The 24,353-nt window shown below is 44.9% G+C and overlaps 1 protein-coding gene across 2 annotated transcripts in view; it reads right to left on the bottom strand.

Annotated features, from left to right (window-relative positions):
• Nucleotides 1-759: 759 nt before the first annotated feature.
• The window catches only part of aebp1b (AE binding protein 1b), a 43,668-nt gene continuing 20,074 nt past the window's right edge, over nucleotides 760-24,353 (bottom strand). For both annotated transcript variants that reach the window (XM_039665500.2, XM_039665501.2), the window contains exons 15-22: nucleotides 23,314-23,402; nucleotides 22,907-23,030; nucleotides 22,532-22,728; nucleotides 21,949-22,128; nucleotides 21,165-21,810; nucleotides 18,864-19,003; nucleotides 1,842-1,941; nucleotides 760-1,763 (exon numbers count right to left, since the gene is read on the bottom strand). In XM_039665500.2, the coding sequence (XP_039521434.2) occupies nucleotides 1,192-1,763; nucleotides 1,842-1,941; nucleotides 18,864-19,003; nucleotides 21,165-21,810; nucleotides 21,949-22,128; nucleotides 22,532-22,728; nucleotides 22,907-23,030; nucleotides 23,314-23,402 (2,048 nt within the window). In that variant the 3' untranslated portion in view covers nucleotides 760-1,191. The remainder of the gene's footprint in view (nucleotides 1,764-1,841; nucleotides 1,942-18,863; nucleotides 19,004-21,164; nucleotides 21,811-21,948; nucleotides 22,129-22,531; nucleotides 22,729-22,906; nucleotides 23,031-23,313; nucleotides 23,403-24,353) is intronic.

Here is a 24,353-nt window from a genome sequence, read left to right as displayed (position 1 = left end):
CATGTTTATAACAGTAATCTTGTGGGATTGATTCATTTAAAGTAATGTAATCATTTGGTTTTAGCCAGCCAATCTAGATTATAATCTGTGAACATATCATTAACTATGAGTGATTTTGAAGTAAGGGATTGAATATTCAGCAACCCAAGTTTTATCATTTGTTCCTCTGTATTATATACTATATATATATATATATATATATATATTTAAAAAATCAATTAAATTATTTCCAAATTCAGGGAACAAACACAGTCTCTATATGATGATATCTAGGTGAAAGATGCTCTATGTGATGGGATTTATCTGACCTTGGTGACGTGAGGCCGCTAGCAGAGGGTTGGTTTAGCCAGTCTGTCTGCTTCCTGACCTGAGCCCCAGATTGTCATGTTTGACAAACCATCCTACATTTGAACTAAGATCTTTTCTCAAATGTGAAAGCATGCAATTTATACCAAATAATTTAACTTTAATGCTATGTAATAATCCAAAACAGGGCTTTATTATTATTATCATTATTGCTGTTTAGATTTCCAAATACCTGCAGTAATCCAACTCTGCCACAAGGATAAGTGTGTACGCCTGCTTAGAACCCAATGTGGTCCTAAACATTTTGGTGCAAAATGTCGAAGACCATTTTTATAAATCGGAACATTGTGGATTTTAATGTATAGACACTCTAATATCAAATATGTGCGCACATTTTATAAATGAGGCCCTTGATATCCACATGACACTAATGCAGATTAAACAAAAACAGAGTGAATATGAAAACAAGGCTTTATTTCAAAGGGCATTGAACCTGGTGGAGCTTTTATGGAACATCTCCCATGTACACTTACCCTATACAAAGACTGACTGTTTATTGTGAGAAATAAATTGTAATACAGCCCCTTCTCTAGTATTAAAACATTCTCATTTCCTCTCAGTGGATATGATGGCCAAATGACAAGTTTTTATGTTACATTTTGGTAGTATACAGTAGATCTGTAGCCAGGAATGCACAACATAATTATTCTTACTACTTTACAAGCCATTGGGTGCTGTTTTCAACATACTTTGCAACCAGAAATTTGAGTGGTATTAATTATCAAGGTCAACTTTCATATTCTGGAATAAAAGTCTTTTGTGTAATGACCTATATGGTCCAAAACAATCAATCTGTGGAGCAAAACTTTGATCTGCAGTTTGCTCTTAATAATCATCTATCTTGTAATCGTAGTTGTAGTCCAGAACATCTGTCAACTCAATCTCTTTTGGTGGGGTTGTGTTCTCTTCAAAGGTTTCCCCAAGGGGCCAGGAGTCATACCATGGGGTTGTACTCTTTGTGGTAGTTGGAAGTAAAGTCGTGGTGGTCATGGTTGTGGTAGGGGGTGTCGTTTTGCTGTCCTGAAGTCTTTGCTGCCGTAGGCGGCGGATTCTCATTAGTCGTAATCGACGGAGACGAGCTCTGTTCATGTCCCCACCGTTACCGACTGGAATTTGGATACTGAATTTAGAATTTGGGATTTGGTTACTGCCACGTGAAAAGTGCTGCCCAGCGCCCCTGTTTCCACTGCCCAGCAACCGGATGGGCCTGTTGCCATGGAGAGCCATGATCTGTTTGATGCGGTCCCAGTTAGACTTGTTGAGGTCAAAGTTGCATAGGGTAGCACCTGGGTCAAACCCCACCACACATAGACGGGTGAAGGAAGAGTGGCCTTCTGCTCTGGCAGTTACACGGTACTCACCAGGGTTTAGAAGTCGCCAGTAATCCCCAGATTCACCTAAGAGTAGAAGTCTTTTTCATTGAGACCCTTTAGTAAAAGAAACAGTACAATCCAGAACTACAGAAAATATCTCACCTGTCCTGACATCATGGTTGATTCCCTCCACAGAGACAGTGGCGTTGGGAATAGGGTTTCCCTCTTTATCCCTCACAACTCCCTTAATGCCACGATGCACCTGGGAAAGAGACCATGGTTAATGCAAGGTTGCGCAGGGCAGTGTTGTAGTAGTCGAGTTTGGAAAAGACAGCACTCAGACTAAAGCCTCAAGTCAGAGTCCAAGACCACATTTGAAACATTTGGACTCGGCCTGGACTCAAATGAGATTGTCTTGACTAGTAATAGAAAATATGGTCCTGGACTCATCTTAAGACTGACTCGAGTACTACAACACTGGTGCAGAGTTCTACCCAAGTCCTACCCACCCTTTCAAGGGAACTTGACGCTGCATCATGGCATTGACACTGTGGGATCGCCTGTTTGAATCATGTGTGAAATCACTGCAGTTCTTTTGACCAACGGAGGTCCGGTGATGAAGTATAGCGCGTCATCAAGACCATAAAAGGACACCCGTCACAGAATCCCCAGCTCTTTATCTTTAGTAGCGGCATGTCTTTAAGTACATTTGTCAAAATTGTAATTCCTGTTCGACTGATTTTGTTTAGATTCTAATAGTACTAAAACAATACAAGCAAGCAATTTAGGAGATGTGTGTCAATGTGCCCACTTTCTTATGGGTGATGACTCACAGGATCTCTGTTTCTTTAGGAGTGGAGCACGCACAGTCAGTTCTTGAGGGGGCACAGTTAGAAAGCTATACTCCTGACTGGCTCTCTTATCGAGGGATGAGGGTCAGACATCTGCTCGCCACTGATTCAAGACCTGCAACGAGGCAGCCTTTGATCATGAGGATTGCAAGTTGAGTTGGTATTTGAGACAGATGTTTCCTTTTCTCTTTCTCTTGCCCAGGTGTCCCATTCTGGATCTAGAAGCTTGCTCTGCTCCTGATGCTCTCAGGAGATTTTTTGCCAACCCTGACACTGGTATTTCTGTATGTTCAATATGTTCAGTTGTTCCCTGCCAGACAGCTGTTTCAGGGCACTGAAAATGAGACCATTGTGGAACGAGGTTATTGGATTCACTTTACCGGGTTTGCTTTGAGGGCAAATCACACCAGTATGGAGTTGTTCTCTTGGCCTGACCTTATCACCTCGTACCTTCCAGGGTTTCTGCAGGGTGTAGTCAATCAAATTTAAGACCTTTTTATGACCATTGTGACTTAAATTTATGACTGACAAGAATTACGAAAAATAACTTCCTTTCAAACGTCTTTTTTTAAATTGACTTTCATTAAAAGTAATACGTTTTATTATTAAAAGGTTTCATTTTCTTAAGAGTAACTAACTGAAGGCTCCCTTTTCCTAAATATCAATAACACAGGAACAACACTTAACAATTATCATGATACTATATCAGTCAATAATTATCACAATAAATGTCAAATCTTTATTTCTTTGTAGTTTAAAGTCAGATTTTTACTCCTAAGGGACTGTTCGTTATTAATATAAGGGGTCACCGGAGGAGATTTGAGATCTGTAGTCAAAAAAGACTTGACCCTCCCTTCGCCAGCAATATGTTTTTCTATGACCCTCCAAAATGATTGTGAAAAAAGGCCTGACCCTCCCCGATAATTTATTGATTATGTGCTGGTTTGCGCTTGGCAAAGATGTTCAGATAGCCATGATAAACGACTAAACTCCTGCTTTCTCATCTTACTAGGGCTGTAACGGTAGACCAAACCTACAATTCGGTTCGTATCACGAGTTTTGATTTGAATTTTTTTTTTAGAAAATCATGTTTTCGGTGCTGATGCAGTGGTGGTTTATGTAACATGCAAGTTGAAAGGCATTTTGTGCATAGTAAAACATATCGGCAACATTTATCAAGTTCACTGATAATTGTGCATGCATTTATTAATCATTATGATACTAAAATCATAATAAAGTAGTATGCTTCCCTTTCAATAGTCCAAATTCATGGCCATTTTCGTCCTTCTTCTGTGGATTTCATCAGCTCCTGATTGATCAAAATTCAGATAGATCGACAAACCAGCTCATTCAACCGCACAGCGCACACACCTCACGAATTCAAGCCTATAGCTCAGATTTACTCACTAACACCGTTCTGGAAACGCAATAAGAATAGAAACTAAAATATGGTCGTATCGTGCTACAGCGCACATTATATCAGCTGCAGTTCGGGCGCCTCAGTCCCAATACACTTGACGTACATTCACATCACATGTTAATGCAGCGGCAGAGTTACACACACAGGACAATGCACTTATTCACAATAACAAAAGTTCATTATTTGCTCGTGCTTTAAAGCTTTGCCGGCTAAACATTTCTTTGCCGTTCTGTTCTAATGCACTTTTTCTGAGCGCGGACTGTCAAACAGCGCTACTCGGATTTTTGTTGGATCAGACCCATATGACAGCGATGGCCCGGGGGCCGAGACCGAGAGAGCTTCATGGAGCTACGTGGAAAAAAAATATGCCCCAAACAAGCCACTTTGAAATTTACCTGTTTTGATTAATACAAAAGTTGGGTGACCCTCCCCTAGACTAAAAAAAGTTGGATGACCCTCCCCTCATAAAAGAATAAAAAGACATGACCCTCCCCTATTTTCCTCCGGTGGACCTTTCGATAAATACCGAAAGTTGTAGTAGAGCTTACATACATACATACATACATCTTCTTCCGCTTCATCCGGGGCCGGGTCGCGGGGGCAGCAGTTTAAGCAGAGATGCCCAGACTTCCCTCTCCCTAGACACTTCCTCTAGCTCTTCTGGGGGGACACCGAGGCGTTCCCAGGCCAGCCGGGAGACATAGTCTCTCCAGCGTGTCCTAGGTCTTCCCCGGGGCCTCCGCCCAGTGGGACGTGCCCGGAACACCTCCCCAGGAAGGCGTCCAGGAGGCACCCGGAACAGATGCCCGAGCCACCTCAGCTGACCCCTCTCGATGTGGAGGAGCAGCGGCTCTACTCTGAGCTCCTCCCGAGTGACCGAGCTTCTCACCCTATCTCTAAGGGATCGCCCAGCCACCCTGCGGAGAAAGCTCATTTTGGCCGCCTGTATCCAGGATCTTGTCCTTTCGGTCATGACCCAAAGCTCATGACCATAGGTGAGAGTAGGAACGTAGATTGACCGGTAAATCGAGAGCTTTGCCTTACGGCTCAGCTCCTTCTTCACCACAACAGACCGGTACATCGACCACATTACTGCTGAAGCTGCACCGATCCGTCTGTCAATCTCCCGTTCCATCCTTCCCTCACTCGTGAACAAAACCCCAAGATACTTAAACTCCTCCACTTGAGGAAGGATTTCTCCACCAACCTGAAGTGAGCAAGCCACCCTTTTCCGACTGAGGACCATGGCCTCGGATTTGGAGGTGCTGATTCTCATCCCAGCCGCTTCACACTCGGCTGCAAACCTCCCCAGTGCATGCCGAAGGTCCTGGTGTGAAGAGGCCAACACGACAACATCATCCGCAAAGAGCAGAGACGAAATCGTGCGGTCCCCAAACCTGACACCCTCCGGCCCCTGGCTGTGCCTAGAAATTCCGTCCATAAAAATTATGAACAGAACCGGCGACAAAGGGCAGCCCTGCCGGAGTCCAACATGCACTGGGAAGAAGTCTGACTTATTACCGGCAATGCGAACCAAGCTCCTGCTTCGGTCATACAGGGACCGGACAGCCCTTAGCAAAGGACCCCGGACCCCATACTCCCTCCACAGGCTGCCTCGGGGGACACAGTCGAATGCCCTCTCCAAATCCACAAAACACATGTGGACTGGTTGGGCAAACTCCCATGCACCCTCCAGCACCCTGTAGAGAGTATAGAGCTGGTCCAGTGTTCCACGGCCCGGACGAAAACCACACTGTTCCTCCTGAATCCGAGGTTCCACTATCGGCCGTATTCTCCTCTCCAGTACCCTGGCATAGACTTTCCCAGGGAGGCTGAGAAGTGTGATCCCCCTGTAGTTGGAACACACCCTCCGGTCCCCCTTCTTAAAAAGAGGAACCACCACCCCGGTCTGCCATCCCAGAGGCACTGTCCCCGACCGCCACGCGATGCTGCAGAGGCGTGTCAACCAAGACAGCCCCACAACATCCAGAGACTTGAGGTATTCAGGGCGGATCTCATCCACCCCCGGTGCCTTGCCACCGAGGAGTTTCTTGACTACCTCGGTGACCTCAGCTAGGGTGATGGACGAGTCCACCTCTGAGCCCTCAGCCTCTGCTTCCTCAATGGAAGCTGTGGCGGCGGGATTGAGGAGATCCTCAAAGTATTCCTTCCACCGCCCGACGACATCCCCAGTTGAGGTCAGCAGCCGACCACCCCTACTGTAAACAGCATTGGTGGGGGACTGCTTCCCCCTCCTGAGGCGCCGGACAGTTTGCCAGAATCTCTTCGATGCCAGCCGATAGTCCTTCTCCATGGCCTCACCGAACTCCTCCCAGGCCCGAGTTTTTGCCTCCACAACCACCCGGGCCGCAGTCCGCTTGGCCTGCCGGTACCTGTCAGCTGCCTCCGGAGTCCCACAAGCCAACCAGGCCTGATAGGACTCTTTCTTCAGCTTGACGGCATCCTTTACTTCCGGTGTCCACCACTGGGTTCGGGGATTGCCGCCTCGACAGGCACCGGAGACTTTACGGCCACAGCTCCGAGCAGCCGCTTCGACAATGGAGGTGGAGAACATGGTCCACTCAGACTCATTATCTCCAGCCTCCCTCGGGATCTGGTTGTAGCTCTGCCGGAGGTGAGAGTTGAAGATCTCTCTGACAGGAGATTCGGCCAAACGTTCCCAGCAAACCCTTACAGTACGCTTGGGTCTGCCAAGTCTGTCCAGCCTCCTCCCCGGCCATCGGATCCAACTCACCACCAGGTGGTGATCAGTTGACAGCTCCGCCCCTCTCTTCACCCGAGTGTCCAAGACATACGGCCGCAGGTCAGATGAAACGACCACAAAGTCGATCATCGACCTACGACCTAGGGTGTCCTGGTGCCACGTGCACTGGTGGACACCCTTATGCTTGAACATGGTGTTCGTTATGGACAAACTGTAACTAGCACAGAAGTCCAATAACTGAACACCACTCGGGTTCAGGTTGGGGGGGCCGTTCCTCCCAATCACGCCCCTCCAGGTGTCACTGTCGTTGCCCACGTGAGCGTTGAAGTCCCCCAGTAGAACGACGGAGTCCCCAGTTGGAGCACTTTCCAGCACTCCTCCCAGAGACCCCAAGAAGGCCGAGTACTCTGCACTGCCGTTTGGCCCATAGGCACACACGACAGTGAGAGACCTATACCCGTAGGCGCAGGGAAACGACCCTCTCGTTCACCGGGGTAAACTCCAACACATGGCGGCTGAGCTGGGGGGCTTTTAACAAACCCACACCAGCCCGTCGCCTCTCACCATGGGCAACTCCAGAGTGGTGAAGAGTCCATCCTCTCTCAAGGAGTGTGGTTCCAGAGCCCAAGCCATGTGTAGAGGTGATCCCGACTATCTCTAGTCGGAACCTCTCAACCTCACACACAATCTCAGGCTCCTTCCCCGCCAGCGAGGTGACGTTCCACGTCCCTAAGGCTAGTTTCTGTGTCCAGGGATCGGGTCGCCGAGGCCCCTGCCTTCGACTGCCGCCCGATCCTCTTTGCACCGGCCCCTTACGGCTCCTCCTGCAGGTGGTGAGCCCACGGGAAGGCGGTCCCACGTCGCTCCTTCGGGCTGAGCCCGGCCGGACCCCGTGGGGAGAGGCATAGAAGAGCTTAATTGTGGTTTTAAACTACTCTTTATTGTCAGAAGATATGACAAACACTTGCCAAACAGCTGAACATTTCACAAGTGTGAGGTAGAACATTCAAACATTTGTAATTTTTCCTTAACAAAATTAATATCTTTATTGGAAAATGAATATCTTGGTGTCTGCATGTGCTAATAGGGGATATTGTTTCAGGTCTTGAAACAGGTTTGTGTTGCCTAACTCTTATGGCACGTATCTTCATGAAATCAGAGTCTAACGGAGAGCCTTGGCACTTCCTATTAGCCCCATTGTGCATCATCTTGGTTGCAGTTCCATTAGAATTCCACTGGAGGTGATCGCGGGCGAGAGCAGAATGAATGGGAGTCTATGGGGCTAAACGGCTAAATGTGTCTCTTTCACCTGCTTGTCGTTAAATCAAAATAGATTTTATTGTTGATTCCGCAAGTTCAATATAGATTATAGGCCAAAAGTAGAATGAACGAGTACTTATGTCCTTTTGATTTCTTACAGGTTAGGCTGTTGTTGGCCGGAACACGCTAGCATTCTGCTATTGTGTGACGTCATCACAGTTTTGAACGGATTTTTAGAACAGATAAGTGAACTTAAAAATGCAATTTTCAGCTGAGTGTATTATCTTAGCCCTCCCTTTTGAACGCAACTTTCAAATTACTTGACAAAAAATTACATCCTGAGAAAAGTGGATTTCTGGGGGTGAAACCCCATTGACTCCCAGTCATTCTGCACTTGACCGCGAGCGCCCCCGCATGGACAGAGACGGGTTACTGCAGCCAGTCCAGAACCCGGAAGTAACCAGCCAGTGCCAATTCTCTTCAATTAGACATTCTCTGATGAAATTTATGAAAAACTGTATAGCCTAAATACATTAAATACTCTAATTATATTCCATTAGTCCTTTAATACATTGTCTACATTAATAATATAATACAATTCAATATGTATATTCCACATTTCATGGTGCAGTTAATATTAGGCTAATGTTACAGGAAATCTGTGGTAAATGATGGGAATTTGTAGATGGAAAAGCTTTCTGACTGTATAGTTGCGCACAGTGTATCTCCTGTTCAACAGCGCTGTTCCCTTTCGAAGGGAACTCAACAATACGTCGAATGACGCAATGGGGAACGCCTCAGGCGTGACAGGTGTCTGAAATCAAATATCAACTCACAGTAATCAGGTTGACCGGCGACAGCCCGTGCATCATCAGCTTGAATAATGAGCGCGTCAATCTGGATGTATAAGAAGGGCGCCTTGAAACCGTGACAACATCTTTTCGTCTTCAGGGACTGTTTGTCTGTGTGATAGTATCAACGATTAAGCGCGCAGAGACGTGGAGAAACACTTTGCGCGAGTGTGCCGACTTGTGTCCAGATATTTGACACCGGAGGATTCACACGATCTGTGCGTGTTCTGCCTGAAAGAAGAGCATGTGCGGGAAGCTCTCGAGGAAGTTTTTTGCGCGAACTGAGAGTTTTCCTTTCAGAACTCTCTGCTCTCGTCTGACCCACTTCTCGAGGGAAGTGGGCGCGGCATCTGAACCCCGCGGTTCCGGTTCCCGCTCGGGCTGAGGCTCAGTGGCGGTTGAGCTCATGGAGCTTTCAGATGGAGCTGGCAGATTATCGGGCGAGGGGCGCTAACCTCGCGGATGATCTACCAGTTGACGAGGGTGAGTTACAGATTAATGTTGAACATCTAAGAAGAGAGAAAATGAGCGCTCTCTCTCTTTGGTGAATCTGTAACTGTTCTCTTTGGGCAGGGCAGGAGTTGGCTGTAATATATATATATATATATATATATAGAAAAGGATGTCAGTTTGGTTGAGACCGAATCATTTCAGCCCTCCTGCCCAGTGTACGCTGAGCTGGTTGACATTATGGGGCGCGCCTCAGACAGATTGCTGTTGCAGTGGAGGCGCGTCTGGGAGGAACCCGCTCATGGTATTTTGGATGGCTGGTTCCTCCCCACCCATAAGCCACCAGCCCGGATGAGCCTTCCATTCGTTTCCGATCTCCACGCTGGGATCGAGAGGGTATGGAAGAATCCGTTCTCCTCACGTCTCTATCTGCATCAGCGGGCTAGTTTCGCTGCTGTGGAGGGAGCCGTGGAGAACGGATAAGTGTCGAGGCCGCCAGTGGACGAGACGTTGGCTAACTATCTCGTCTCTGGTTGGTCCTCTTCACTAAGAGCTCTGACCCTGTCATCCAAGCTGCTCAAGACATCTTCATGCTTGAATGACAGAGCGTACACGGCAGCAGGTCAGGCAGGTGCGGTTCTGCACGCCCTTGTGGTCCTCAGGCCTACCAGACCGATCTGTTGCGGGACTCCGGGCCACCAAGCAATCTGCTGTTCTGTCGGTGCTATGGTGGCCACGGAGAGACATCTGTGGGAGCTCCCACATACTGTGGTTGCCAGGTTACAGGCCTCACCAGGCCTTCCTGGTTATGAGCTCCCACTGATTGTGGTCACCGGGTTACAGGCCTCACCAGGCCTTCCTGGTTATGAGCTCGCACATGCTGTGGTCCCTGGGTTACAGGCTTCACCAGGCCTTCCTGGTTATGAGCTCCCACACATTGTGGTCGCCAGGTTACAGGCCTCACCAGGCCTTCCTGGTTATGAGCTCCCACATACTGTGGTCACCAGGTCACAGGCCTCACCAGGCCTTCCTGGTTATGAGCTCCCACATACTGTGGTCGCCAGGTTACAGGCCTCACCAGGCCTTCCTGGTTTTGAGCTCCCACATACTGTGGTCGCCAGGTTACAGGCCTCACTAGGCCTTCCTGGTTATGAGCTCCCACACATTGTGGTCGCTACGTTACAGGCCTCAAAGGGGCCTTCCTGGTTATAGTTCCCACATACTGTGGTTGCCGGGTTACAGGCCTCACCAGGCCTTCCTGGTTATGAGCTCCCACTTATTGTGGTCGCCAGGTTACAGGCCTCACCAGGCCTTCCTGGTTATGAGCTCCCACATACTGTGGTCACCAGGATACGAGCTCTCACGTACTGTGGTCGCCAGGTTAAAGGCCTCACCAGGCCTTCCTGGTTATGAGCTCCCACACATTGTGGTCGCCAGGTTACAGGCCTCACCAGGCCTTCCTGTTTATGAGCTCCCACATACTGTGGTCGCCAGGTTACAGGCCTCACCAGGCCTTCCTGGTTATGAGCTCCCACACATTGTGGTCGCTAGGTTACAGGCCTCAAAGGGGCCTTCCTGGTTATGAGTTCCCACATACTGTGGTGGTCAGGTTATAGGCCTCACCCAGCCTTCCTGAATGTGGGCTCCCACATGATGCGGTAGCCAGACTACAGCCTCACCACCTTCCCTGAGCACTTTGCTCCCACTCTGTGGTCACCAGGCTTCAGGCTTCATTGGCCTTCCTGGTTGTGAGTTGTCACATGTCAGGTTGCAGGCTTCACCAGGCCTTCCTGAATGTGAAACCCCCACTTTTCGTGGTCGCTAAGTTGTAGTGGTGAGTCTTCACATGTCAGGCTGCAGGCCTCAGCGGCCTTCCTGAATGTGAGCTCCCCATGCATTGGGACTATCGGGTGTTAGGCCTTGTCAGGCATTCCTGATTATGGGTTCCCACTTGTTGTGGCTGCCAGGTTACAGGCCTCAAGTTCGGCCTTTCTGAATTCAGAGTGAAGTACACTAACCCCTACTTCACCTATTATTGTGGTAAATCACATGACGGGATGTCTTGTGTACTTTCTAAAATCCATTTTGTATGGTAAGGGTCACGCGTGGTATGCTTCGGTCCCTTCTGATGTGGCTCAGACCCCGGTCTTCCCTTGGGTCCCACTTTAAGTGGCGTCCTGTCACTGGCTACAGGGACGCCCTTCTCTGGCTAACTTCTGGAAGAAGTAGCTTCCACTTGGTGGAGTAAGCTCCCACAGGTTGTGGTCACCAGGCTGGGTCTCACTGACCTTCCTGAGTACGAGCTCCCACCCAATGTGGTCGCCAGGTTACAGGCCTTACCAGGCCTTCCTGGTCATGAGCTCCCACACACTGTGGTCGCCAGGTTACAGGCCTCAACAGGCCTTCCTGGTTATGAGCTCCCACATATTGTGGTTGCTGGGTTACAGGCCTCACCAGGCCTTCCTGAATTCAGAGTGAAGTACACAAACCCATACTTCACCTATTATTGTGGTAAGTCACCCGACGAGATGTCTTGTGCACTTTTTAAAATCCATTTCTTATGGTGAGGGTCACGCGCAGTATGCTTCGGTCCCTTCTTATGTGGCTCAGACCCCGGTCTTTCCTCGGGTCCCACTTTAAGAGTTCTTAAGAGCTAACTTCTGGAAGTAGCTCCCACTTGGTGTGGTTTTTCAGGTACACCAGGCTGGGTCTCACTGACCTTCCTGAGTACGAGCTCCCACCGGATGTGGTCGCCAGGTTACAGGCCTCACTAGGCCTTCCTGGTTGTGAGCTCCCACATACTGTGGTCGCCAGGTTACGAGCTCCCGCATACTGTGGTCGCCAGGTTACAGGCCTTACCAGGCCTTCCTGGCCATGAGCTCCCACACACTGTGGACGCCAGGTTACAGGCCTCAACAGGCCTTCCTGAATTCAGAGTGAAGTACACAAACCCATACTTCACCTATTATTGTGGTAAGTCACCTGACGAGATGTCTTGTGCAGTTTTTAAAATCCATTTCATATGGTGAGGGTCACGCGCGGTATGCTTCGGTCCCTTCTTATGTGGTTCAGACTCCGGTTCTTCACTTTGGGTCCCACTGTAGATGTGTCTTTGTCGCAATACATTACGACAGGCACTTCCCTTGTTCAAGCTATCTCCCACAACTGTGGTTTTAGGTCTGATTAGACCTTTTTCGAGGTAGCCCCACATTGTGGGTCTGTCAGGTTTCTAGCCTCTGGCTTTCCTGAAGGATGAGCTTCCACATGCTGTGGTCGTTGGGTTTCAGGCCGCACAATGTGCGGCCTTCCTGACATGAGCCCTCATGTTTCAGAGCTCCCTACACAGAGGGTCATCAGGTCTTAGGTCTCATTGACCCTCTTGATTTTGATCCCTCTCTTACTTCCTCAGTGCTCAAAAGCGAGCACTGGGTGAAAACTCGTGGATTGAGTGTACGATTCCCGTTGTTTTGAGGTTGAGTCACACTCTCCGGAGGATCCCGTCTCTGTGATCCGAAACTTGATGGTTTCTGCCAGCTTCGCGGGCCTTCAGTTTTTGGATGCCTTTCCTAGGCAATTTCCAGAGGCTCTGTCTTGGACGGACAGGCTATGGCCAGACTGTGTGTCTTAGTACAGATCACCAGGCCAGCCTGGGGGCATTTCAGGAGGAGTGTTCTCCTGAATAGTGACTGGCTGCCTTCTATTTTGAAGTTGTGGTCCTAAAGCCTTTGAGCTGGCCCCGATTTACCCACGTTATTACGTTCTGGTTTTTCTTGGTTCATTAGCTTGGGCTATGACCGGTAGGGAGTGCTGTCACTGACAGCCCGATGTAACATAGGGTGAGTGGTTTCAGTGTTCCTTGGAATTACTGGTTCTGACAGTTGTCACTGCCTTTTCGGCATGCACTCCCCTCAGCATGGCGGAGTGGGTATTTCGTTCCCCATTGCGTCATTCGACGTATTGTTGAGTTCCCTTCGAAAGGGAATGTCTCAGGTTACGACTGTAACCTATGTTCCCTGAGAACAGGGAACGAGACAATACGTCTCGTTGCCATGCCTCGGGGCCTGCCTGCAACAGTCCCTTCAGACGATAGGATGTTGTCACGGTTTCAAGGCGCCCTTCTTATACATCCAGATTGACGCGCTCATCATTCAAGCTGATGATGCACGGGCTGTCGCCGGTCAACCTGATTACTGTGAGTTGATATTTGATTTCAGACACCTGTCACGCCTGAGGCGTTCCCCATTGCGTCATTCGACGTATTGTCTTGTTCCCTGTTCTCAGGGAACATAGGTTACAGTCGTAACCTGAGACGTTTCATCTGCCTCTAAACTGGTTTAAATCACTTTTTGTGAGACATTTGTGTTCTCTGTTGAATTCAAACGCATTTCACTGGATCTCGTGACCGAGTAAACATATCTGCTCTCTTTTACTGTCTATGGCTCTAGAGCTGGATAAGTCCCGCCCCTTCCGCTAACCCCGCTGGACCTCTAGGTTGAAAAATCGTCAATGCAAGTGGATGAGAGAAAATAATTATTTTATAATCCTGTTTGAATTTTGGAATGAATGTAAACATATCTGCTCTACAAAGGCAAAGCGCAGTAACTACACATTTTGGTCAAAAATGAGTTAAAGAGCCCCTATCATAGCATTTGAAATGTTCCTATTTTTGTCTTAGGAGTTCCCAAAAACAGTTTAACGTGCATGCAAGGATAAAAAACACTTTATTCGTCTTATAATATGAATTTATTTTTAACTGATTTGCTCAAAGACTCCCAAATGATTCGTTCGACGATTCATTTTCCCAAACACCTCCTTTGAGTGACGCGAATCTGCGGCGATTGGTCAAATGACCCAGTCAGTTGTTATTGGTAAACCGTAGGCAGAGATTGTCGGCAACGGAACGCCCATAACCAGGATTATAGCTTGTCAAGTGTTGAAAATTGTGTATAGTGTTTGAACAAACGTGTCAGAAAAAGTGCACTTCCCACACGGTCCCTTACTCGCGTCTCCGTCAAGAGCAAGCTTTCCCGGTGAAACTCACATTGCGGCGGCTTTTGAGAGGCAGTGCTTATTATATAGAGCGAAGTCATATTTGTCTAAGTCGTTTAGGAGGTAATTGCAATTTTTCACTGAATGTCTGGTGAATATCAAAAACAAAACTAACTTTACCCCGCTTAGAAGCTGCGCGGGGTGTACACAACATACACAACACAATATAACTATATTGTGCATGCTACAGAAAACATAACAGCAAACATTATTAATATTACTAACATATTGTGATTCGGAGGAGGACGAACCTGATCCATATATACACTGGATACCGAGCCCTCCTTCAGGAACAACCGGCTTGCGAATGATTCGTCATTAAATGACATAAAAATGACACATGTTTCGGGCTTTACTGTTGTGGGTTGCAAATATGGACAATGGAAACAAGTGGCTGAACTGTCTTTGCAATGTAGAACACAGCGTCTTCTCGACATGATGCGATTCAGCTGAAGTTTTTGAATTTGTTCTAGGACCTATCTACGTCACGATCTAATGACTCGTTTCAAAAACAATTCATTTCATAGACTCAGAGTCGACTGCCACTTTTGAAAGACAATAACTTTATATACGGTGCACTTTCAGATATAAATCTTTGCAGGATGTTTTCATTTCCTTAGAGCTATATTCCACACTACACAGTCATTTTCAAAAATACATGATAGGTGCTCTTTAAGACTTGTAATGGGCTTTATGACATGTGTTCTGTCTTGTGAAAAAATATCTGGGTTAAATTATGTCCCGTTTTGGGGATGCATTGCAATAACATGTTTGACCCATAACATGTTTGACTGGCTGGTATAAAAACTTTAAAGGCCTTTTTCTCCGTTTCTTTGTTTGCGTAGTTACTGCACTTAGCGTTTGTAGGGCAGATATGTTGTCTGTGAATTTTTTATATAATTTTTTGTGTAAAGAATGCTACGATTGAGCGGGTATAATTTTTATACGGTTAGGCTTTGTGTGAGAGCACTTTGTGGACTACAACTCTTCGCTACTTTCGACGTGTTTGATATACGTCACCACCACTAGCACACGGATCCCGCTAAACATGCCTGTGTCTTTGGTGCACTTCACCGCCTTCTTTCAGGGAGAGGACAAACTAGCTGAGTGTGGTGAAAATCTTGATTTGTGGAGGGAAAATGTGTTATGCGGTGACGTCACATAGCCTATGTGATGTGTAGTCTTTCACGTTATGTCTATTCCACAACTGCTAGCCAAAGAATCATAAAATATACTGTCAAACTCATTACATGAGAAATTATATAAAAAATTCACAGACAACATATGTTCACATTCATGGCACAATTCAAACAGGATTAGAAAATAATTATTTTCTCTCATTCACTTGCATTGACGCTTTTTCAACCTAGAGGTCCACTAGGAGTTTTACGGATGGGTGAGACTTACCAGCTCTCTAGTGAGCACGCGCTGCAGTTTGGACTTTGAGCAGAGCGGAAAAACAGTTCGTGAGCGGAGGCGTGCGTGGTTCAAATGAGTTTTGTTCCACTTTTGGCACATAAATATTATCGAACTCTTGGTATCGCTTTATAGAGAAAAAATAATAACACAATAATCAATATAAAATATATATGAATATAATGAATATAAAGCATACAAATTTAAGACGCGGCTAAATTTATGACCTTGTATGGAAAATCCAGACGTTTTTATTACTTTTTATGGCCTAAAATTCTTTTTATTAAATTTAAGACATTTTATGACTTATTATGACTCCGTGGAAACCCTGCCTTCAATCAGTTTGTGATTCAATATTGAGATGCCATTCTCATTCATTTAAGGCATTTAGGTTTGACGTTGAACTTTCATAAAGGTATGCTTTCTCGAATTAGGTGAAGAACTGGGGGTACTATGGGGATTCGATCACAATGCAGACGTACTTCCTGCACATATGAATCAATCCTTGCTTTTATATATGGAGGATATATGTAGACTTTCTTTGGTGAGCAGAGGTTTCGCCTGAGGCAACTCTCTGTGAGTCACAAGGGTTATGCACAGATGCATTCAAACCCTTTCTCTATGAAAGACCCTGGCGTTACCTAGGGTCCCAAGCTTGGGGCATGTTGTCATCGCAAGACTACCATTCAAGTCTCCTTCATTTATATCGCACTTTCAACAATATGAACTGTTTCACAGGTGCTTTATAGTGATGATAGGAAATTAAAGTAACAGAGATTGTTTTGGCTTTACAGCAGCTCTAGAATAAACTTATTGTCCAGCTAAAGTTAGTTTTGATCGATTCACTTCCGTTGCAAAGATCACTAGTAAACTTAGGGGCCGCTTACACAACACCATTCTAACAGAAAACCCTTAACGCAAACCTTCAAATAGGTTCCAAGGTGGAAGGCTTGAAGAAAAAAAGAAGAAGAAGAAGAAAAAATTATATATATATATACAGTATATACTGTATATATATGAAGAGTTCAGATGCAAAAGCCTCTAAATGCCATTTGAAATTTTCTTCTTTAATGATGATTTTTATCAAACTTGTACATTTAAGTTCAGTAATTTCACTTAAATAACAATTAATAGGTAATTATCATTGCCATTTAAGTGAAATTACTGAACTTAAATATACAAGCTTGATAAAAATGATCATTAAAGAAGAAAATTTCAAATGGCTTTTAGAGGCTTTTGCATCTGAACTCTTCATATATACCATACCATGGCTTTCACCCCCATTACAAGTTGTGCTGCGGCTTTAACGTGCCATCAAGTTCATGGCTGCTAAGAGACAACCATGTGTTGGTCTGGAGGACAACACTGGGATAGTCTTCTATATATTCTAGATTCCCGATATGAGACCATTTCGATGGTAGCTTGAGAGCAGGGGTTTCACTCTTGTGAACCTCTTCAAGCAATAAGGGTTACGCACAGATGTTTAGTACCCTTTCTCTGTGGAATGCCCTGGCATTGCCTAGGGTCCCACTCTTGGGGAAAGTTTGTCATTGCAGGATTATCATGATGGACAACTCCTTCGCAGGCTGAGGTGCAGTCTTGGATCGTCGAGCCCTCAGTCTCACAGTCTCTAAAAAGCACTGTCCTTCAATGAGACGTTAAACAATGGTCTTGACTCTCTGTGGTCATTAAAAATGCCATGGCACTCCTTGTAAAGAGTAGGGGTTAACCCAAATGTCCTGGTCTAAATTCCCTCATTGGCCCTTATCAATCATGGTCTCCTAATAATCCCCATCCATTGAATTGGCTCTATCACTTTACTCTCCTCTCCACCAATAGCTGGTGTGTGATGAGTGCACTGGCACCGTTGCACTGTGGCTGCAGCACTTTAGGTGTAAAATAGCGCAAAATAAAGCATTATAAAAATACTTAATTCATTTATTCGTTCATTCATTCATTCATTCAAGTGTACATGGCCGCCGTTTTGGCTTGTCATGTCCACACTGGTGGAGCTTCTGTGGGGAAGCATCGCTTAGTGTTTTATTTTATGCATGGTCACAGGTGGCTGAAGCTTATCTGCAGATTGCAACGTTTCTTGGGATCTTTCTGTAGTTCTGGAAGGTTTATTGCGGCTTCGTTTGAGGCCTTGGAGTCAGCTTTGGCGAAGATTCTGACTCTCAAGGTGGCACTATCACTGACATTAACAACTCTTAAAGTGTAGGATATTTGCAGGCCCTCTCAGTGGCATCCTCCTGATTGTGCCTCTGGACTGGTCAAAGTTATGAGGCCAGGTTACATTCCAAAGGTGCCTTTCTTGACTGTTCATCCGTCGTTCTTCAAGCCTTGTTCCCTCTTCCATTTGACTTGCCAGAGTAGGAGAGTCTTCACCTCTTATGTCTAGTCAGGGCACAAGGGATTCATGTTGACCACTCAGAAAGTGTGGTGTAAATCTGATCAACTGTTTCTGCCACAGTGCCACCAAGTAGTATTTTTGCATTTCATTGTTGATATAATTTATTTTCACTTAGCCTATGAGGTGCATGGTCTTCTAAGATGCTCATATAAGAGGTTTGTGTTGCGGCAGGCTGTTCCTTTCCGCACACATTCATGAGGATTACAGTTTGGACATGGATTCGTAAACAGAATCTCAAGTCCTTCGGGGTCAATTCATTCAGTTGGCCACAGGGTTTGTGCATCTGCATACATCACAACCTTGTTGGTCAAGCATTTGTTCAGTATGGCAGCATGGGTATTAACATTCCCACAGCTTCAACACGACAACGCAACTTTGAGTTCCCTCAAAAGAAAACACCTCTGGGTTACATATGTACTGTAACCGGTTTCCTCACAATATGCTGTGTCGATTTGCCATATTTCCCACATGTCACTACAGCTTCCACAGACAATTACAATCTGGTGATTTTGTGAATTAGGTGCCCTTTTATAGACTTCATAAAGCACTATGCTTTGTTACCTGACCTTCATCGGCCAATAGAAATGATGTGATTCAGAAACTGGTGCATGCTGAATAGCATCAAGGCCATGACGCAACACCTCGTTCCCTTCTCAGGGAACCGTGTTATATACGTAACATAGATGGGCTTCTCTGTTTTTAAACAATTGTTATGGTTCATTCTCATAATGTGAATGTGAACAGCTCACCTGAGCCATGAAGGTCAGCAGGGCCTCTCTGTTATACTCCCATTCTCTTAAAAGTTCACTCTGATGAGGGAACTTATCACAACCCAAGAAAATTGACAGTTCAAAACAGTTAGTGTGAAGGTAGCTGAAGTCATTCATACCTACGAGAGAAGAAGGGACAGGAATAGGTATCAAAAAAAAAACATTTTCTGCAGATGTCACTAAAAGTCCTGATATACTCACAGTAAAGCTTATGTTTGCATGTGCTCTTTAATTCGGCTCTCCATTCAGTTCACATTACGTTTATTTATATACCACTTTATACAATTCACCTTTTTCCTCACTTCTTCGTGGGGGGCGCCATAGCGGCGAGTGACTTCCGGTAAGATGCTCTCAACTTCCGTTAAGTAATTGTCGTCAGCTAAACGCAGTTACGAGTGATGGCAAATAGTGGCGGCTCTGGTAGAATTTGTGCCGTTAAAGGCTGTCACAACAGCTACAGAAAACTAAAAAAACTTTTCTGTTCATGATTTCTTTTGGTCCCTGCATTACATCTACGCTGTTCATCAGTGCAAGATATCCCTGTCACACCACTGCATTCTGCACCTTTCAAAAATCAGAATATAATATAAATAATATATTTATTTTTACATGTATTATTTTTTATAATTTACATTTATTATAGTTTAAATATTGCTTTGTAAAAATGTACTCATGTTGAACCATGCTGCACAGACTATTTAAATGTAACTTAGTTGCTGTTTGTTAAGCCAGGCTAGCAGTGTACGGTATTTATAAATACCCACCTTCCGCAACACAGCAGCAGCATGGCTACAAGACCTACCAGGGCCAGCTACACAGGAGCATCCAGCTGTTTCCACTACTCCGTTAGTTTGTACCATAACCCACGCGATGTGATTGGGTTTATTTATTGTCTGACTGGGCTCTACCTCCGCTTTTAAGAAAGTGAACTGCTGATGATTATGGGACAGAATTCGACCAATTTTATTACTGTGTAAGTAATTGTATGCCTTCGTGCTTTTATAATTTCTAAGCTCCTCGCCGTCGACACCCTCAGACAAAACAAGATAATTAATTATGTCAACATATGTGACTGCTGGCCATTGACTCATATCATCAATCCAGGAGGTGGCGCTTGTTAGCTTCGTAGGATGAGGGACAGACAAAGTTATGTTGTTTACGGTCTTCGTTAAATAGTCTTGCCCGTGCTGCCACCGCGAACTAATGTTACCATTGCTTGTTGCCATTATGGATATTGCATATATATAAAACAGATTACAACCTTCGTTTCAGAGCTGTCCAATAACGCCTAAACTAAACGCGTCAACATGCGAACCGGAAGTTTCGAGCATCCTGCCAACGCGCACGCGCAAAGCAGGACGGGTAGTTTCGCGTCCCGTGAAAAAGGTGAATAGATTGCTTTAAATCAATCAGCTTTACAATATTAAAGATGTGACAGAGTGACTATGACAAAGTCGATTAGAATTATATAAACACAATAAACATACAAAATACTTTATTCTGTGTAAGGAGACATAAAAAAAATACTTATGTAAGGAGACATATGAAAAAATAATCACAAATCAAAATCGTGATAAGCCAAATCGAATTAAGTGCGATTACATGTAAATTGCAACTAATCGTGCAGCCCTAACGCACACCTACATATTATGTAATTGCCATGGACCAATGGCAGTAGGAAGGTGTTTACTAGTCACCTTCCTACTGCCATTGGTTATAATCTTTAATTTAGTTAAAGTTCCTGATTTTGTTCAAAATCACAGTAGTTTGTTCTTATTGTGGCAATCAGGACGAGGCTGAGGGATGTGAGAGAATGACGCGAGGCCGGTTGGTCTGAGTGATAATGAATGACACCTGTGGGACGCACCGGTCTGTGCGTCCCACAGGTGCGACGACAGTGAAGACGGAGAGAGGAACAGGCCTGATTTTATGTTATGTTTTGTTCCTGTTATATGTGGCCAGCAGTCATCCGTGAGGGGCTGCTGGCTTATACTTTCATTTTGCATTTGTTTATTTTATTATTAAAGAACATTATAAAAAACATAATGTTGTGATTATGTTGTGATAATATGTGAACATAAAATCAGGCCTGTTCCTCTCTCCATCTTCACTGTCGTCACTCCTCCTTTATGCTTCCGCTCCTCAGTGAGAGATGCGAGACCGGCACGTCTCACAGGTGTCATTCATAATCACTTACAACACTGGCCTCACACCGTTCTCTCAAGTCCCTCAGCCTCGACCCGTTTTAATTATCGTTCCACACAAATTTCTAATGCTTACTTCCTGGGATGGGCTTCCACTTGGCACGGTTGACAATTCCCAGCCCACCTGTTGGGTCATCACTATGGCATCCTCCCTGATAGGTTTGAGTCATTGTCCGGTGAGTAGAGGCATAAGAAATGGCCAACCAACGAAACAAAGACTGGTCCTCAACCACTCTGATCTCTTCCCCTGGTTCACCCTCTCCATATCCCTCTGGGTATCCTTCTTGATAGCCCTCATGATACCCTTCAGAGTGACCCTCATGATGATACCTTTGATTCTCATCATGGTATCCTTGTGTCTCATCGTGATACCCTTGGTTCTCCTCATGGTATCCATGGTTCTGATGGTGGTACCCATAACTTTCTTGATGGTATCCATAGTTTTCTTGATGATATGCATGGTTTTCTTGGGGGCCACTGTAGGTCTCCTGATGGTATCCAATGTGAAGGTAAGGGTTGGGCTCTTCTTCCTCTTCCTCGTACTGTCGCTTCCGTCTATTTGCTCTGGAGTTGGTTTTTTTCTCCATATCCTCAGACTCCTTGGTGAGGCGGTGCATGTCGAAGGGGTATGTCACCAGTCTCTCGCCACCCTGCAGGTTGGCACCAAGCACAAATGGATGACTCTCCATCCAGGAGATAAGGGCAAGAGTCTCCACTGCAACCTGAAAGGAAGAACATAAAGAAAAAAAGCTAGTACTGGTCCTCTAGTCTAATCTAATTGGTCAAGCTCAAGACTAGAGTATGTGAGTGGTGCTTTGATTCATTAAATGAACACATATAACATAGCATTATTTCCTTACTGAATCATTGCTTGACAGAAAACCCTCAGGTATGGGTACATGGTGATTTGGTGTCAATTTGGGCACCAAGCCCTTATCCTCTGCGTCCCAAAGAATGTTATTTATGTCTGGAAAGTTCTGGAAGATGTCACGGCCATCTTCAGTCCAGTGTCCTAATGTCCAGCTGCCCAACTCGGAGCCCTGTGAAACAAAAATATGTTACTTACATAGTTTAGTGAGATTAAAATGTCACAACACCATTTATATTTGTACATTTGGCAGATTGTTTATCCACACTGATTTGTCTAGTATTAGTCAGTTTGCATGTTCCCTGGGAATTTAACCTGTCTGGTTGATAAAGTTGATGTTTCCAGGTCCAAGTTCTAAGATCATATCATACCATAAAGCAAACAAAAAATGCTGCAAATACAAAATACAAAAAATCTTAATCCTATGGATTGTCTTTATTACAAAATCTCAGATGAATAGACTATGGCTATTCACTTTTTTTCTGAATCTGTTTAAAAGCAGTAATTCTTTTCAAATTCCAGCCAAGTGATGCAGAAATTACATCTTTTAACTTTTTATACATTTTTAAACGCACCTTCTCAAAAGCTCTCACGTGGCCATCAGGATTAATTGATGGCACCAGATGAATCCGTGTCTCATCCACAAGGTGGCGCACTCGAGGGTTGCCATCTTTATACTCTCTACACAGGTACTGCATGAGCATCAGAAGGAGCTCTCGTCCCAAAGCTTCATTACCATGATAACCTGCTGTGTACCTGAACTCTGGCTCTCCTGAGGAAAGATAAATGGATAATGAACACATTATGTTAAAATTATACACATTATGTATAATTATACAGTATATGTTAAAATTTCAAATCTGATAACAAATTATTTAATGACCAGTACCTGTAATATAACCAAAATGGGATAATACTGTTTCTTCCATACCTACTCTGATATCCCTCACCTGTTTCGTGCATCCCAGGGTTATCAGTAATTTCCATGGCATAAATTTCCAGTCCTTTAAAGCTCTTGCCCAAACTGTAGAATCTGGTGATGTTGGGACACTCATCAGAAATGGATTTCATGAGCTGTGACAATAAAAGTAACATTTTTAAGCGATTACAGCACATTTAGTCATTTGTTGAAATACATAAGCCTACTAAACTTATGTGTGTAATTCATCCCACATGGTTTTTGCTACAAATATGTGTTACACCTTGAATCTTAACTTAGAAAGACAGAAATTCTCTGGCAGCCACCCACAACAGTCGAGACGAGTTTGACATTTTCTTAAATTGTAGTTTATTCTGATATCTTTTTTTGCCGTTCGTGAACTATGAGGACTCCAAGCATTTGGTGGTCTCCCATCACCTTCTCCATGTCTAGGTAGTTGTGATGGGTGTAGTCCAGGTCATCTCGATGCATCACTTCATTCTGACTCTGGTGCTGGCTGAGAGGATCTGAGTAAAGAACAAATGCACAATGTTGACTACCGTACCGTAATATACTTAAACTGTTGATGCTGAAAATGTAGGCTACCTGAAGCCGAATACCTTATTCGGAAAGCCATGGGCGATGGCTTCAAAGGGAATAATTAATAATTTTGCCAAATAATAGAAAAAAATGTTTGGCTGACACAGTCACTCGTTGCTGAATAACATGTGTGCCAGGGGATAGCATGAAATTATACTTAAACAAATCACAAGAGAAAATATCAACTAGAATACTACATCATACACGGTCTACTATTTGATATGTACATTTAATTGATTTGAAACCTTGTACGATAAGATACACGAATAAATGAAATAAGCTTCATAGCTTTAACACTGAATATTTTCTTTCAACTTCTATGTTCACTAATCAGCTAGAGTTCGACTCCTCTTATTTGAGGTTATGGGTGATTGTCAAGTAGCAACCTTCCAGTCTCTCACTTGAGTCAACCCCCCCCCATGTTAATATGCCCTATTTTACAGCAGAAAAAAAAATTGTACAGCCTGGTACAAAAAGTGGTTTTGGTCTATAGCTAATTTTGTCCTTCATGACAACTGTGAGAATTTTTATATAACACATCTGTTTAAATGATATTAAATCTTAAAGCTCTGCATAATTGGGGGCGTGCCCACTTGAGTGACAGGTGGATTGCCACTGCTGTCACTACTAGCCGTTTATCAGCTGTCTGTTAGCCATCACCTCAGCTAATTCCGCCTCTTTGCCCATTTTCGGTTATTCTGGGAGTGACGCACGGTGACGTGCTGCCAAGATGCTTATGGCTGACTCTGCCCACTTTGGGCTTCAAAAATGGTCTTCAGTATCCTACGGGTGATGTCACGGACACAGCGTCCATTTTTTTTTTTTTTTGTAGTCTTTGTTTATACACAAAATTCCTCTGGAAAATTTGAAAAAATTGT

This window comes from Pimephales promelas, chromosome 14 (assembly GCF_988280905.1).
Source record: "Pimephales promelas chromosome 14, fPimPro1.hap1.1, whole genome shotgun sequence".
Taxonomy (NCBI): domain Eukaryota; kingdom Metazoa; phylum Chordata; class Actinopteri; order Cypriniformes; family Leuciscidae; genus Pimephales; species Pimephales promelas.
Note: the sequence above shows the minus strand (reverse complement) of the source record. Positions and strands in the feature narration are given on the sequence as shown.